Below are 17,522 nucleotides of genomic sequence, written 5' to 3'. Positions count from 1 at the left end.
ACGGTGTACACAGCTATCCTCACACACGCGATGGCCATTGTGAGTTGTGATGAAATAAGAGCTTCAGGAAAGGCTCTGGCCTGGTCAGACAGTTACTCACTGGTATTAGAGTAAAGCAAGGGTGCCTACCTACTTGTAATCAGCAGATGTTTCGATGCAAAGATGCCTAAAACAATTTTTAGATTTTTAGATCCCTCCATAGCAAGGTACTGTGGCAGCTGCTCATTTAGGAACTTACTGGGTTAGGTCAATGGTAGATTTCATTCTTCACAATGGGGACTTCCGATGTAAACAGACTCTCGTTGGAATTGCAGACTGGCTGCCCTAATGCAGGAGCCAAGACACAGCCACACAGAGAAAACCAAGATCGAGAGAGAAGCTTTTTCCATTCACACATTAACTGTTCTATGCTTCTGTGTCCACTGAAACCATGTCCAACAGGGGTACACTTCACAGGGCTGCATGTGAACTTTTTCCTGACTGCTCCAATTTTAGTATATGTGCTGCCGAAGCGAGCACATTTCCTGACTGCTAGAATGTTGGAAGCTTGAGCAGTTTGTCCCTTGAATTCCTCCCTTAAAGAACGTCTCAATGCTGCCCATAGTAGATCCACAAATGTTTGCTGAATAAAAGTATCTAACACTCTCAAGCTACCCTAAGCCCATCACGGGCTTCAGAAAGGTTCTCAGGACAGCAGTGAGGACATGGGGATGGATAAATCTTTCTAGTTCTCTCGACAAAGAGTTCCCCCCACTGCTTTGGTAAGTTTCACAGTAATCCACTTGAGACATACCCACTGTACCCTCCGGGAGATTATGTAACAGCAGATCTGATCACCGGAAAGTTTTATGAGTATGGACAAATGTCAGTTTTTCTGTGTCACATATAAGGATAAAGGTAAACTTACTAACCAAAAAGACAATTAAAAATAGGAGTTTTTTCATCAGTGGCATTGTGAGGGTATGGCTTGGTCTTTATGGACTCTAGAGTCCATCTAAACTTTTACCACTTCTGTCTTGGTCCTTTGAGGTTGTTTGGAGGTGGGACAGAGAGAGACCCAGGCAGGTGAAGGCAAACACATTGCACTTACTTTGTTGTCATCTCCGTATCTGATCATCTCATGAGCAAAGTCATCGGTGGGTCTGACACGGACAAATGCATGAACTTTTTTCCTAGTACCCATTCTAGCTAAAAAGAAGAAAATAGCGAAATTTTCAGTAGTCATTATCATCAAATGACAATAGAGGGGAGGCGTCATTCATTAAGAAGATCGGAAACGAGTGACGTGCCGTCCAAAGCTTCCACTCGTTGCCGGGACACTGCCCAATAAGTACGTGTACTTCCTACTTTACAGGTTGCCTCGCCATTGTCCACCACTGACTGCCTACAGGACCAAAATACAAAGCAAAGAACGCTCCCTGTAGCGGCCTAATCTTAGATGTAGTTTCTAGACAGGTCCTGTATCCGAGTCCACTAATGCTTTGCCTCATTCATTAGGTTTTCCTTGCAAATACTTACTATGAAAGGCCTTAAAGCTAATTCTTTCCTTCATTAACATACCTTACTTCAAGTGCAGCACCTCCATCGATAACTTAGATCAGAAAAAAGACTCGCTGGATATATATTTAATCTAGCCCATAATCAAATATTCTTTCTTCTCTGGCACTCCAGTGAGAGCAAAATCACGGGTCATCCCCTACTTCTCCTTCCTCTCCTAAAGCCTAACTGTATTCTCTTCATTTTCTTTCTGTATATTTGTATTTCTTCATTTATGTGCAGCAGAGAGCAGTTGAGGCTAAAGAAAATTGCATACTTTTGAAAAAGACAACCAACAAAGGAATTTACTGAATTTATGACGAGTTAGGGAAACATGAGGCATAGGGAGGGAGCTGGCTCCATTTCATCTTCAAATTAGAAAAAAGCAATATCAACACAGTTATTAAGGCTAAATAGCTTGCCTGGGCTATTGCAAAGCACTCTAACAAATTGATAAGATATTTAATGCTGTTAAAAAGCTAATTTTCAAGACCTTTACTGTAAAGAAAAGTCAGGCATAGCAGGGATTTCTTCTTTTTAATGAAGTTAATTATTTCACTTTTTAAAAAAGTACATTAAATAAAGAACGTTAACATTTTACATGCATTATCTGAGAGGTTCAATGAGTATTACCTGATAAAAATGATTCCATGCTTTTAAATATTAATGTTCCTCCATGTTTCTAGACACAACTTGATTTCCTCTTAAAATTGTATTAACTATCATCAAGTGGCACTGAGTATCTCTATAGAGGCAAGACAAATAGTGACAGGGCCTGCCCTTTCCATTTAGTTTCAATGTGGACACTGAACTCTAACCCCAGTTACAAGCCCTTCATATGTCAAATCAAATAAGCAAACTTGTTACTTTCATATTTGCCTATTGTAGAGTGTGTGTCCACTTCCTACATTCCTCACGTCATGATTTCATGGAAGTCTTTTCCACTGTGGGATCATTCAGACCTCCTAATTTTTAGAAAATGAATCTGAAGGGTACTTAGGTGAGCAAGGATAATGGTTTGTCCAATTGCAGTCCTGAAATTTTTGTCAGAAAAATTGAGCTCCAAAAACAAAAAGCTACAAATAACTCTACTATGAATCCTAAATTGAGGAAACTGAAAAGAAAATCTCATATAAAGTTCCCTTTGATCTAGACTACTGGGAAGTTGAGAGTGGAGGGAAGTGTGTTCTAACTCAAGGAAACACCCTCATTTTCTAAAGCTCTGGAACCATTCCCCACACACGTCCAGGGGCACGTCCTCCTGCCCAGGATGCCCTCTGAAGGGTACCATGAAGAAGTAGAGCAGCTCTGGGGGCAGGTGCTCTCCCAGCAGCCCCCTCCCACTGTCAGCACAAGGGCAGTGCAGGCCAGCTCCAAGCATCACCCTCTCCTCTGAGACTTCCTCTTCTCTACCCCACAATTTGCCAACATGTACTTGCATGCAGTCACCCTATCTGTGATTCCCAAGCCCTCCCCATGCACACACCCATGGCACCAGGCATGCCAGAAGCCATACCCAACCAAGGCAAACCTTCTCTACTAACTACACCCCCCCTCCCCGTGAGTCTGCCACTCAGCAGCCCCTCAGCACCCAGACATTTGGGGACCCCATGCCATCTTGCACTTACTGAAATGCTTGTTACTATTCTTATGCCGCGTCATTTGAGTGGGTTTCAGCTCCCAAATTAAATTACAAGCTGCTTGGGAGACAGGGCTGTGCCTTTTATCTCTTTTGAATCCCCACTCAATGTCCAGAACAGTGCCCAGCACAGAGCAGGTGCTCAAGAAATGGTGGTGGTGGTGGTGATGGTCATGGTTGGAAGTCAGAGGGTGGCTGAATCTCCATGTTGCTCCATCTTCGGTCACTACTGAGAAAGTCCCAAGGGGCATATAATGTCACTCCCCTCCCATACCACCTCCAATACCTGAGTCCACAGCCCTTCTAGAAGGACACTTGATTTCCAGGCACCACTTGCAAAAAACCATATTCAGTCTCTCACCACGCCCTCCCTTTTAGTAGGATCCTTCTCCCTCAGGACCTTGTGGGGAATTAATGCCCCTCTTTTCCGGGCACTATCATTCCATATTTCTGGTGTAAATAAATAAACCTCTGAGTGGTCACCAAGAAACATCCCTGCTGAGAGGATCGCGGTTTGCTCATTTGTTTTAGAGGTGAGAATGAACAGAATTGCCACCAAGCATCTGAAGGCTTGATAAAAGGAGAGGGAGCATCTCCTGGGTCGGTAGGCACCAGGAGGTAGCGCTGGTAGGCATCCTCCAGCGCTTCTGCCCAGATGAGGGGCTCTCATGGGAAACCCTCATAGACATCAGAGCGGCAGAAGCATCTGAACCAAAATGAAACAAAATAGGGCGCAAACGCACCCATTCTTGGGCTAAACAAACGACTCGGATCCAGGCAGAACTAACTGGCCTTTCTCCGTTTTCTCACCCAACACGCCGTACCCCGAGGAGGAATCTGGGAGGCAGTGGGCCTTGAGACCATTCCTATCCGTCTCTGGAGCGGTTTCCTAACCTGTAACTCGAAGGACTCAGAGTGGCATTCCGGAAGCCCCTCCAGTTCGAAAACCTACAAGTGCAGAAGAGCCCGGGAGACCTCTGGCCCCCCGCCTCGCGCCCTCTGAACTATGTAGGACCCTTGTGGGGCCAGAGAACGTAAGATCTGAAGAATCTAAGCCTCAGCCAAGCTGCAACGGACCCCGCGACGCCGCGTCCTCATCCTCCCAGGTGTCACTGATCAGCGAGCCAACCCAGTGAACTCCGCGTGGAGTGGTGTTCCGATCCCAGCCGCTGCCCGCCGCCGTGGCATACACCCTCTCTCCAATGTCCCTTCTCCCCACCCCGGCGCATGTCCCCTGCTCACCTCTTAGGAGGCAGCAGCCCTTTCGCAGCGCGACCACTGCAACTGCCGCGACCGAAAACCGGTATGCTCGGCTCTGGGGCTGTATACACAGCCGCCATGGCAACGGGTTGCTTCCGGAGGTTCCGGAAGTATCGGGGTGGTGGCGGAAATGAAGTCTGAGGTCCTCTGTTGAGATACGAGTAAGGCCACGGCAGAATCGGTAAGACGGGAGATGGGGCCGATGATTTTAGGAAGACTGCGGCAGCTGCAAACACGAGACCAGGATAGGGATGGCGAGGGAACGAAGGCTGCACATGAACCAGGAAGCGGGGCAGCAGGACTTCCGGTGCAGAGCTGTATTTGACTACGGCGGCCGCGCAGGCCCCTCTGATCCCCGCCCGGCGCCCGAGCTGCCGTCGGCGTGCTCCCGCGCCCCGCCCTGTTGAGTTTGGAGCCGGCCGGCCAGGCCTGCGCAGTCGAGGCGGCGGGGGAAGATGGTGGAGGACGGCGCTGAGGAGCTGGAAGACTTAGTGCACTTCTCCGTGTCCGAGTTGCCTAGTCGCGGCTACGGCGTCATGGAGGAGATCCGGCGGCAGGGCAAGCTGTGCGACGTGACGCTCAAGGTATCGAGGGCTGGGCGGCGCGGGGCTGAGGGGAAAGGAACCCGGAGCGGAGGAAAGAGGGGCGGGGCCGGCAGGGGAAGAGAGGTCTAGCGGGCTGAGGGCTGGGGAAAGGAGGCTGGAGGAGACCGAGTAGAGGAGAGAGGTGCGGCGTGGGAGACGGACAGGCACAGCCTCTCAGCCCTTACAAGGAAAGGCTGAGAGGGGCGCCGCTGAGGCCCTCGGAGCGGGAGACGCTGGAGTCCCCGCCTCCCCTTTCTGTCACACCGACAAGAGAAAATGCACTTGCAGCCCCTCCACGAGGAAGGGGCGGTGGCCGTCTCCACATTCTGATGGGCACTGAAGCACCTTCTCTTGTCACCATAGGCATGTCTTTGTGCCCTTCGAAGTTAGCTGTGTTGTAGAGGCGCAGGCTTTTCCTTAGGAGCCACTGCTTGCTCTTGATTGTTAGATTACTACCTGGTCTCTTAAGAGCTTTCAAAATCGGATCTGGAAATCTTTTGAAGTGGGCAGCTGCTCGAGCCCACACTGGGAGGCACACCACTGCCACCACCACAAAGGTCAGGGCAAACGGACTGCTGGGCTGCTTGGGGAGCGGGGTCTCTTAACCACCTGTTCCCTACTGGCATTCTGGGCGCAGGAGCCATCCTTCCGCCCGTGTTTTGCATCCATCTGCTGGAGAGCATGCTGGGCTGCTCCTTGGCCCCGCTGCTGAGCCATGTGGAGCCCTCCAGGCGGGGAGATGCTGCTGCTGCAAGCCGTGTCCCCTGTTGTGCTTTGGCTGGAAAGCTGTCAGCATCTGTGGAGGACCTCGTTTCAAACCAAAACAATACTACGACAGAGCTCTTTTTGCTCGTATTTTCTGCAGGGTTAAGGAAGCTTTTTTCCTTCCACATATTTGAGTCAGACCTCTGGAGGCCGTAGCAGAGAATGACTAAGGGTGTGGCTTTAGAGATGGAAGGGTTTGGATTAAAATTGGGCAGGTTACTTAATTTCTTTCTCTAAGCATCAGTTTTCCAAATGTGAAAATAGGGATGATTCCTGATTCTCAGTATTCGTGTGAGGATGAAAAGAGAACATTTGTGGTCTTCTGTGCGTGATGCCTGGCACTATAAGTTTTCATCACTCTAAACCCCTCCTGAAGTTTTCCAGGAGAGGAGTGGAGTGGCCTGAGAGGGGGAAGGATCTTTAGCAGAGAACCAAGGGATTTGAGAAAACTTGCTGGACTAAAGGAGGCAGAGGAACTAGATATAAATGAGAGATTTTTGGCCACCGTGATTACGTGGTACAAGACGTAGAGGCCCGTAGAGATTTGTAAGCAGAAGAAGGATCTCTGGCGTGAGTAGAGACTGGTGAAAAACAGTAATAGGGGAGAATTTTTGGATTAAGATTTAGCCTGTACTAACCATTGTCACCTCAATAAATTTAATAATAATGAAAAAAAAAAGGATTTAGCCTGCAAGGGTGAGCCAGGGAAAGCTTGTAAGATACAGAGAAGCAGAGAAAGGCGTGATAGAGGGGGATGGCCACAGATACTTCTGCATAAATTAAAGCAATGAATTTTGCCTTGGCATTTAATGCAAATACAGAATATAGCCAACCTATAGCATAAAAATGCTTGTATGATTTTTCCATTGAAATGCTTTTTGTTCATACAAGGGGACAAGTAAATTGTTCGATGTAGTTCCAACCGAGTGTCATTCTAAGTTGCTGTAATAGTTTCAAGGATCTGGGACATAAAGACCAGTATAAAGGCACAGGCTAGCTGGACAGGACCGTAGAGAGTATCTGCTTCATTGGTTCTCTAACTATTATGTAGCGCCTGAGACTGAGCTCAGTGGCAGTGTGATGGTGGGGGCCAGGGAAAGACCACGCCAACCAGGCTCTGCCACATTTCCCTCCCGTTCTCTAGTGCTGCTCTGTGAAATCTGTTTTGGTCTCTCTTTCAGGATAGGGTCTTTCCTGAAACTTCTGGTGATTCCAGACCGTCTTCCAAACAAAGAGGCATTGAAAAGTCGGAAGCTTTTTGGTGTGGGATGGGTTTATTGATTAGTGGGCCTCCCTGTAGGCCAGCGGCTCTCAAACTTCAGTGGGCATTAGAATCACCTGGCAGCCTTGTTCAGCGGTTGTTGGGCCTCACCCCAGAATTTTTTATTCAGTAGATCTGGCATGGGCTTGAGAATTTGTGTTTCCAAGTTCTTTGATGATGCTACTCCTGGTCTGCCTAGATGGAATAAGCCTTGCTGTTATTCTCAGAGCCTTATGGTGGGAGGAGACCCAGGGCTCTTGCTTCTGTGTGCAAACATTCACTTAAGCCTCCTGAATGGGGCCGCTCCCTGCCTTCAGTGGTGCCCTGGTTTCCCAAGTGTGGAGTCTCTAGTTTATCCTGTCCAGAGAATAAACCTCCGGTCCTCTGCAGTTGCTTGGCTGGTGAGGGGACTCCTCCCGCCTGTTTTCAGCCTTTGTTATGCTCACACCATAAGAGGAAACGTGTGTGTCTCCAACAGTTGAATTTTGGAGGGGGTTCTGCAGTGGCTTGCCATCTGCAGCAGTCAGTATTCTGCACCTAAGTCAGTGACTACACATTTGTCTGCTTTTCAAAATCTGGTAACATTTATAATCTCTTTCAGCTTCTTTTTCCTTGGGAGCTTTGCTATTTCTTGATTGTCGGTATGAGAAGTAATACGTATAAAACAGACTCGAGCCTGAGTGCCTGGGTTTGAATCCTGGCTCTGCCACTTATTAGCTGTGAAAACTTGGGCAAGTTCCTTAAACACTGGTGATTCAGTTCCTTCATCTGTAAAATGGGGATCGTCTCCTGCCTAACAGGAGTGGTAAGGATTCCATTAGTTAATACACTTAAAAGAATCATGTGGTAAATACTCAGGAAATAGAAGGTACTTATGAATCATAACTTAATGGGGTTTCTAGATGGAGTGGAGATAAATGTGTATGTTCAACCTGCCATTTTGAATTTGTTTTAGATGCTGATGAATTCTAGATGATTTTATGTAAACATAAAGTTCATTGTCTTAAAAGAGTTTGCAAACCAGTGCTCTACTTCAGTAGTCTGCATTTTGCAGAGAAGGACCCAAGCACAGAAGAAGGGACTTGTCCAAGGTCACAGGTTAAATTCGGCAGAGCTAGGACTAGAGAATAGAGACTAGCCCGTATACCGGGTCAAGTATTCTTTCAAGCTCTCCCATTGAATTTCATCTGATTTCAGCTGCTACCATGTGAATTAATCTACGTCAGATCAGTCGTATTCCTCCTTAAGGACATGTCATTGTTTCTGTCTTCTCGAGTTGTAGGGAGTAGGAAACTCTGCACTAGCAGGATGCCACATTCTCAAACTTGACGGCCAACTCTTGAACCTTGCTTAATTTCCTTTTCTGGAAATATTTGAATTTAAATTCCTTGGGTACCTGTTGGATAATTAAGTAGAGGTATAACAGAAAAAGGTAATATATTGGATTGAAAAAAAAAATCACATTCTATACCTATCGTGACTTGAAACTCTTTGAAAAGTGAAAGTGATGAACCCTCTCCCCAGCAAAATGCACATACTTCCATATGTATGCACAAAATTTTGCATTCAGTCTAAAGAGCATTCCCCCTGAAGCCCATCTTTGGATCTTAGGTTATGAATCCAACTGAGTAGTTTTCTATGAGCAAAAGCCCATCCTTCTCCTTGGCAAATCATTTTATCTTAAAGGTTGGGAGGATAGTAGCACAAGGCTTCTTGGCAACCTACAGCATGAGGCTTGGTCTGGGTGGAGAGGTTTGCGTCCATGGAAGCTCTTGTCCCCTCCTGCCAGCAGTCGGGTTCATCTTCTTCCCTCTGAGCTTCCAGGAGCCCAGTGCCCTGGCCACATCTGTGAGGTTCATGTGGGTCCAGCAAGTTGGGCAGACTGCCCAGGTCCGGTGAGTGTTCACAACTGATTCATGAGGTCTAGACCCACCAATCCATATATTCTCCCCTCCCCTCACCCACGCCTTCCTTTTTATTAGTGAGAAGAGAATGGGGTCACCAAACCTGCATACTATTTGCTGACCCACAAGCTTCAGAGAAAGGAGCTTCTCTCTCTCTCTCTCTCTCTCTCTGTCTCTCTCTCTCTCTCTCTCTCTCTCTCTCTCTCTCTCTCTCTCTCTCTCTCTCTCTCTCTCTCTGGTGTGCAACCACTAATAAATGGCTCCTCAGGATCTGGTGGCATCAGCCTTCCCAGCATTTTCCCAAGGCCCCTGCTTTTGAACCCAGATCTGAGAATTAAGCTTCCCGAAGGAATGTCTTTTTCATGAGCGAAAGCAGTATTTAAGTATTCCCTTTGGACCCACTAAATCCAGGTACACAGTTTTCGCTGAAACTGGCTTCAAGAGCCACACGTTTGGGTCTGGAATCTTGCCTAATTTGTCACACTTGATTTTGTGTTGAAAGAGTAGGTGGAGAAGGATATCAGGAAGTGAAGTGAGGGCTTGTTGATGCTTGCCATTTTTATGTCATGCGTAATGCAGTGAGCTCCACAGGTGTAATTATAGAGCCAGAATAATCATCGTAGAAGGAGCCATTGAGGTCCTGTAGCAAAGCCATTCATTTTACACGTGAAAAAACCCTGAGGCTTAGAGATATTAAGAGATTGCACGAGGCACAGCGCTGTATGATCTGAGCCCCAACACAGCTGCTTGGTGGTGGAAGCCATGCTTTCACATCCTCTGTCAGATTACTCACCTGCCCTGCGATGGTGTGAAACAGAGCAGGAGACAAACACCAACTGCAGTGTCATCTTTGAGAGCGGAGGGCAGTAACGTATGTGTTCAGATGCAAGCCCACTCTCCTGTCTCAGCACAGAAGAAAGACGGAGGCTTTTTCTGCTAGTCTTCTGGACATGTGAATTCTTTTTTTTTTTTTTTTCTTTTTCCAAGTCAAGTTGTTGTCCTTTCAATCTTAGTTGTGGAGAGTGCCGTTCAGCTTCAAGTTGTTGTCCTTTCAGTGTTAGTTGTGGAGGGCGCAGCTCAGCTCCAGGTCCAGTTGCTGTTTCTAGTTGCAGGGGGCGCAGCCCACCATCCCTTGCGGGAGTTGAACCGGCAACCTTGTGGTTGAGAGCCCACTGGCCCATGTGGGAATCGAACCGGCAGCCTTTGGAGTTAGGAGCACGGAGCTCCAACCGCCTGCGCCACCGGGCCGGCCCCTGGACATGTGAATTCTTGACTCTTGATTCTGACATGGAAAATTTGTGCTTCTGAATATTGTTCATTCCCGGGGTTTTCTCCTGACCTTTTTCAGGTAGTGGTGTTCATTTTCAGCCTTGCCCCTTCTTAATGAGCAGTTAGAACTAAGAGAAAGAATGGGCTCCTTGAGAGCACGTGTGCACTTGTGATATGAATTCATAGTCATCAAAAAGTCAGTTTTGCTCTCTTCCTTCTTCAGGTTATGTTGTGGGTAATGTTAAATTGGAACATCAGTTAGATGAATGAGAGAGCTTGACGCTGCCTGGCGTGTAGGTGGCCGAGAGAGTTGGCGGTGCCTTGGAAAATCAGTTACCAACCCAGCAGCATTCAGGGGGTTCACCCGAGACTTCTGGACCTTGGCTGTCCAGCTGGGTAATTTCAGAAGCCTGTGTCTGAAGATGCTTCTTACTGCAGGTGGTTTCTTTATTATTTTGTGCGAGACTCCATTGTTTGCCCATTGGCCACTCCTGGTTCATCTTGTGGGTTGATTGATGGAAAATGAGACCACATTTTTTTCCTAAAGGTGTGTTCCCAGCCCCTCCTAAATTACAAGCATGACATCTCCTTTTCTACTTTTGCTTTGTTGAGTGTTGCCACTCCCATTGCCTCTTTGGTATGAAACCAGCCTTCTTCCCCGCAGTTAGTTTAGTAAGGCCTTTTCACGTCACCACTTGTTTCCAGTTGGGGAGAATGAACCAAGGTGTGTGGACCAGGCGTTGGCAAGCATTTTCTGTAAAGAGCCAGATAGTAAATATTTTAGGATTTGTGAGTCGTACAGTTTCAGTTGCAACTACTCAAGTCTGTTGTGGTAGCACCAAAGCAGCTGTACACAGTACATAAACGAATGGGTTCCAGTAAAACGAATGGGTTCCATGTTCCAGTAAAACTTTCTTTACAAAAAGAGGCATGGGCCAAGCCCACGGACTGGTTGGCTGACCCCTGTGGTATACTGATACGGCCTTTGTAAAGTTTAAGTCTTTTGGAGTAAGTTTCTTTTGCTTTACTGTCCCAGTGTGTACTTCTGTAGTTTCAATATAGTATCTAGAAATTGGAGGCATCTCTTATTAAAGAGTACAGATGAACCAGAAGTGAAGAACTTTTTTTTTTCCAGGTCACTGCAGGTGCTCATGGGACTCTCCTGGTCGGTGACTGAATGACTGACATAAGAGAAGTCACTGTTAAATTTTGCATCTCATCTTTAAAGTCTTGTAGCTCTGCTAGAGCTTAAAGCAGACTCTTTCCAAAGCATTAACTAGACACCTTGCTCCCTTTCTCAGCTGAAGCTGAGGATGCTTAGCTGCTTACAGGATGGCAGGCCAGAGGGCACTGATATGGCTGCTGTGTCCCAGTGGACCTGACCAGCTGTGTTCAGGGCCGTGAAGGTAAGGGCAAGAATTTGGGCCTTTGGCAGGCAAAGTAGGTCAGTAATTCACATACGGCCCAATATGTCTGGAAGGAGTGTGCTGCATATCTGATCAGAACACAAAAATGCTTTCAAAAAATAAGCTCAAAGACAGGTATCTAAACACCCGTGTTCGTAGCAGCGTTTTTTCACAGTAGCCAAAAGATGGAAGCAACTCAACAGTACATTGACAGTTGAATGGATAAACAAAAGGTGGTACATTTTTTCCACATATACAATGAAATATTATTCAGCCTTAAAAGGAAGGAAATTCTGATACATGCTACAACATGGATGAATCTTGAAGACATTATGCCAAATGAAATAAACCAGTCACAAAAGGACAAATACTGTATGATTCCACTTAAATGAGGTAACTAGAGTTGTCCAGTCCGTACACACAGAAAATAGAATGGTGATTGCTCGGGCTGGGGGCAGGGAACGGGAGTTACTGTTTCATGGGCACAGATTTCCGCTGGCGAAGATGAAAGCGTTCTGGAGATGGATGGTGGTGATAGTTGCACAACGGTGTGAATCTACTTAGTACTGCTGAACTGTACACGTAAAAATGGTTGAAATGGTAAATTTTATGTGATGTATATTTTACCACATTTAAAAAACAACGGAGGGATAATAAGCTCAAGAAGACTTGTAACCAGGTGGGCAAGTGAGATTGCTTATAGTGCTGAGTGTGGAGACACTAAAATCAGGATTTGTCTCTGAATCCAAACTCTCCGATCAGAGACATTTGATGCTAAGGAGTAACCTTTCTTGTTCTTGAGCTTTTGTAGTATGCCGCCTCCTCCCCTCTTAAGAGCCAATTATTATTAGCTCAGTCCTGTAGCTGCACTTCAAATGGTTACATAAAAGGAATCAACTTCTAAGGGATACATATTTAAGTGATGCACAGGTCGTAAGCTTATTTTTCCTGTGCTGATTTGTAAAATTGAAATGTCACGTAACCTTGACAGAGCTATCCTGAGAACCAGCAAATCTCACTGTGCTGGCATGTCTTCCAGGTGAGCACTTGTTGGCATAGTCTACAAATTACAAATGGCTTTCAGATCTGTATTTCTGCCACTTATTTTGCTCCTAAATTCTAGACCTGCATTTCCGTTTGTCCTGTTGATCCTCATACTCGTTATGTCTAAAATGAAGCCTCCTTCCCTTCGAAACCATCTCTTTTCTCTGTGCCAGGGTGGCATGCCACCCATGTAGTCATGTCGGATTGAAACTCTGGCCTTGGCCTTGGCTCGTCCTCTGTCTTTTATATGTATTTTGTGGCAATAGCAGTAACAATTACATAATGGTTTATAGTATTAGAACTCCATGAGAGCAGTGGCTGTGACTGAATTATTTACTGAAGTGTTTACGTAATAGGTGCTCACTAAACCACCGTTCAGACCCTCTTCACCTTTGACCTAAGCCAGGATTTCTTTAGTAGCATGCGGACAGAATTCTCGCCCGAATGATCCCTGTGCAGCTAACACTATTTTTCTTCAGACTCAGCTCTGATCATGTCATTCAGCTCTGAGTGGCTTCTCATTTCATTCTCATTCAACAGTGTACTCAGCAGATATGCCAGTTCCGTGCGTGTGCCAAACACGGTTCTAAGCGCTGGGGGCACAGCAGCGAGCACAGTAGGCAGGTGCCTCTGTGAGTGTGAGCTTATATTCCAATAAAAAAAATAAATGGATGTGAAATGTCCAGCTGATAAGTGCAATGAAGAAAAGTAAAACAGGACGAGGGGACGGAGCATGCTGTTTTTGTTAGAGGGACCAGAGCCAGCCTCTGAGTAGATCTGAGTGAAGTGAGGGAGTGGTCCCTGAGCATATCTGAGGGAAGAGTATCCTAGCGCCCTGAGGCAGGAGCAAGCAGCTGGTGTGATAAGAATAGACAGACCGGGAGAAAAGTGGAAGCTGCTGAGGCAAAGAGGTAGCGCCCCAGGCCCAACACAGCTCCTTGCATGGTACAGTATGACTCAGTAAATCCTTGAAAGAGTGAGTGACTAAATGAATGAATGAATGAGGCTAGGGAATAATTATTCACCTACTTATTTATGAATGACAGTCAGGGCAGGGGGGTAGGGGTGTGCCTAAGAAAACTAGGATGCATTTTCATAGTTCATCCAGAGAGCACAGGATTGCACCTGCGCTAACGGCAGAGAGGGACAGACCAGTTCTGGCTTATTCTTGAAGGAACTTCTGTTCTTCTGCACCACAGGGAGAATCGGGGTAGACACTTGTCAGGGAGCAGGAAGTAGAGCAGAGCTGCACATCTCCTGGTGGTTTTCAAGGCACTCCTACCCCTGTTGGGTAAAGCTTGTCTTTTTCCCGCCATGTCCATAGGCTGTCACTTTAAGTCAGCCAGACATGTAGGGAGAGCCCTGGCGTAGTGGGGGTGCAGGAGCGGCAGGTGGTGGCTGCTTTTCAGTAGGATTAAGGGGAGGACTGCTGATTTCCCTGAATCTCCGATTATTCTAAGCTGCCCACACAATCCCGTCACTGCCATCTGTGGACGTAAGAGGGAGAAGCTTATGGACGTCCTGTTGGTGCTGACCGCCACTCCCGGGCGACTTTTCTAGGACTTCCAGCTGTGTTCTTGATAGTCCAGGTCCTCCAGGGTCGGCCCCTTCTCGGCCTTTCTGCCCTGGTTGTCCACAGTCTCCTCCTGCTGGCTGTCTCTTCATGATCTATGTTCTCCAACTCCTGGGCCTTCTCTAGTCTTCCTTTGGCCTGGAGTACCGCTCACGTCTGCCAGCAGAATCCTACCCTTGCTTCAAGGCTCATTTCGTACGTTGTTGTTTTTCTCAAAGGGAGAGAAATGGTCAAACATTCCTTCCTTTGTTCTAAGGCACTTTGCTTTGGTGTCTGTGCAGCTCTGTCCTGTGGTCACAAGTTTGCACGCCCGTCTCCCTGCCAACCTGTATGTGTCTGTTAGGCAGAGACCCACGCCATCTTCTTCTGCCCTGCCCCGTCGCAGCGGGGGTTGCTGTGTGAAATCCCGTGTCTCTGAAGACCGTCTTCTCAAATCCCTCCCTGTGCAGTTACTCTCCCCCCTTCCGCTGCACCTTCACCCTCATTGTTCATTGTCATTGTACCAATAGCATCAGCCTTGCCTGAGAGCCTGTTAGAAATGCAGAACTCAGGTCCCGCCTCAGACCTGCTGAACTAGCATCTGGGGACTCTTCCAGCCTGTGCACGGGAGGGTTTGGAAGCACTGCCTCCTCGCACACTTGCCGCTTCCTCCCCGCAGCGCACTGCAGAGTGGGGACGTGCTTGGGTGTTTTCCTCGCCGTCTAGGTGTCGAGCTCCTGAAGCCTGTGAGGCATCTGTTAGCACAGTTCTTGGCATGGCAGGTGCTCAGAAGTGCTTGCTGAATTACCCCAAAGGGCCCCCGCGTTATGCCTGCAATGCTCTTCAGTCACGTGTTACTGAAGCGCATTTAACTGCCGGGGGCACCCTGGGATGTGTGGGAATCGGCCCCTATCTTTGACATACAAAGATTGGTGGGAGAGATAAATACCCATCAGTTAATTGAGACATGGCAGAATGTGATAATTCCTGTAACTGCACAGGTATCACCAGAGGCCTAAGGGAACAGCAATAGAATGGCAGTTATTTCCCGTTCGGAGGGTTGGTGGTGGTTTCGTGGATAGGGTGCTGTCTGATGGGTGCCTGCAGGGTGAATAGGACTTTGACAGACAGGCAGACACTGTGGGACGAGGCATGGCTGGGGAGAGCCTGTGCGAGGGCTCAGGCATGAAGGTGCACGTACAGGACGTTCCTTGAGCAAGGAAGACACGGGGAGCAAGGCAGGGGGTGCCACTGGGGAGGTGAGTTGGATGCAGCCTGAACTCCTTCAGTTCAGCAGTTTCTGTGGGCTCTGCCCTCCTGTCGCCCTCTCCGCTCCCACCTGCCTCGCTGGACATGAGTGGGAGGCTGGGGTCGGTTTAGAAGAAGAGGGAGGCCTGAATGTTTTAGCCTGCACTTTATATGGGACCATAGCCCCAAGTCTTTATTTAGTGCTAGATGGCCAGCCACTTCCTCTTTCACCCCCTTCCGGAGTCACGTACCCAGTGGGGCCCCCTAAGCAGAAAGACCCAAGCTCCATCAGTAGAGTTTCAGACAGTGTGCTTTAAAATGCCACCAAAACCCAACTGAACCCAGTATGTTTTACCTTCCGTGCTGCCTGTTTCCCAACCCCATGGGTTTGTGAGGACTAATCATTTCTGCTTATGATGGGAGGGATGAGTGTCCCTCTGCCCGCGTTCTGGACGGGGGACAGGCCGTCCAGCATTCAAGGTGAAAGGACACACCCCTCCGCCCTTTCCTTACATGCCGCCTCGTTAGAGGCAGCTGTCGTGACAGTTCTTGTAGGGTTGGGAATGCGCTGCTCACCTGGAAGGCGAGCCCCCACTAACTGGCCCGGGCCTTCCCACCTTGTTCTTGAGCCTTTGCTTCAGCTAACAGCGTTTTCAGGTACGGTTGGCGAGCAAAACTCCTTATGCTTTAGTCAAGAGCCAGTGCCTTCCTCCTCCCAGCTCCACCAGTCCCGAGCCGGAAGATCAAGGTTAAAAAGAAGAGGTGAAACTCACCAGAAGTTTTGTCGTTTGTGTCTTACATGAAGGACCTTTTAGATGAAGTAGGCTTTGATTCACTAAGTGCACTTGAGAATGAGGCACTGTGTTAAGTGCTGGGTCACAGCCTTTCCTTTCTGTGGGGAGAACATTCCATCTGTGTGGGGAGACGTCCCCTAGGGACAGTGCAATGTGCTGTAACGTGTGCTGGAGGCTGTACCAGGGGCTACAGGAGGGGAGCGCTGGCTTCCGCAAGTCAGGGAAGCCCCTCAGAGGAGGGCACATTTGAGCTGGATCTTCAAGGATGAGGAGTAATTCACCAGAAAGAAAAACAAGGGATAACGATCCAAGCAGAGAGAATAGGGTGAGTTAGGGGACTGGCCAGCAGCTTAGAAGAGAGACACGGTGGGGAAGAAAGTTGGTTGGGGTGGAAAGGGGCCAGTTTAGGATTTGGATCTGACTTGTAAGCAGTAGGAAGCCCAACAGTATGACAATTGACATGACAGACTCAATGACATATTGAGTTGATTTATTCAGCAGCTTCATTTACTCATCAAATACTGAGCTTTAATTACGGGACTGTTCCAGGAGACATACAAAGATTGCTCTCTTGTGGAACTCATGTTTTAGTAAAATAGGTAAGGTAGTTGTATCAGGCCAAATCATTTGCTCTTGGCAAGTCACCTGTGACCTCCACGATGCAGGACTTGTCCATGACCAGAAGGGTCCCCCTTGTGCTCCCCCTTTATAGTTGCGCCCATGCCCCTCCCACCCACCATCCCTAATCTCTGGCAACCATTAATTTGTTCTCCACCTCTCATTTCAAGAATGTTATAGAAATGGAATCATAGAGTATATGACCTTTTGAGACTGGCTTTTTTCACTCAGCGTAATGCCTTGAGGGCCATCCAAGTCGTTTTGTGTATCGATGGTTTTCTCTTTACATTTCCGAGTAGTTTTCCATGGTGTGGATGCACCACATTTTGTTTACCCCGTCACCCATCAAAAGACATTTAGGTTCTTTCCAGTATGGGGCTATTATGAATAAAGTTGCTGTGAACATTCATTTACAGGATTTTGCATGAATGTAGGTTTTCATTTCCCTGGGATAAATGCCCGAGTTCAATTGCTATGTCATATGGCAAATTTGTTTTTAGTTTAGAGGAAATTGCCAAATGACTTTACAGAGTGCCTGTCATTTTAGATTCCTGCAGGCATGTGTGAGGGCAGCGGTTAATTTTATGTGTCAGCTTGACTAGGCTGTGGTGCCCAGGTATCAGGTCACACACCAGTCAAGAG

At 47.6% G+C, this 17,522-nt stretch overlaps 2 protein-coding genes across 13 annotated transcripts in view; one reads left to right on the top strand and one right to left on the bottom strand.

Annotated features, from left to right (window-relative positions):
* The window catches only part of KIF9 (kinesin family member 9), a 39,604-nt gene extending 34,882 nt beyond the window's left edge, over nt 1-4,722 (bottom strand). For 4 of the 11 annotated variants that reach the window (XR_012489577.2, XM_074312465.2, XM_074312463.2 and 1 more), the window contains exons 1-3: nt 4,418-4,549; nt 3,165-3,404; nt 1,091-1,188 (exon numbers count right to left, since the gene is read on the bottom strand). Coding sequence is in view for 10 of the 11 variants with exons in the window: in XM_074312465.2 (XP_074168566.1) it covers nt 1,091-1,188; nt 3,165-3,198 (132 nt within the window). In the remaining variant the exon portion in view is untranslated. Of the gene's footprint in view, nt 1-1,090; nt 1,189-3,164; nt 3,405-4,069; nt 4,295-4,417 lie in introns of those variants that run through there. The other 7 variants (XM_074312462.2, XM_019723999.3, XM_019724002.3 and 4 more) reach the window with 5 other exon arrangements.
* Nucleotides 4,723-4,885: 163 nt separating this feature from the next.
* The window catches only part of KLHL18 (kelch like family member 18), a 51,121-nt gene continuing 38,484 nt past the window's right edge, over nt 4,886-17,522 (top strand). For both annotated transcript variants that reach the window (XM_019724005.3, XM_019724004.3), the window contains exon 1: nt 4,886-5,019. In XM_019724005.3, coding sequence (XP_019579564.1) covers nt 4,891-5,019 — 129 coding nt within the window. In that variant the 5' untranslated portion in view covers nt 4,886-4,890. The remainder of the gene's footprint in view (nt 5,020-17,522) is intronic.

The sequence above is a fragment of the Rhinolophus sinicus genome, chromosome 5 (assembly GCF_057876585.1).
Source record: "Rhinolophus sinicus isolate RSI-liver-muscle chromosome 5, RSI-T2T, whole genome shotgun sequence".
NCBI lineage: Eukaryota > Metazoa > Chordata > Mammalia > Chiroptera > Rhinolophidae > Rhinolophus > Rhinolophus sinicus.
This window is presented reverse-complemented; position numbering and strand designations above follow the sequence as displayed.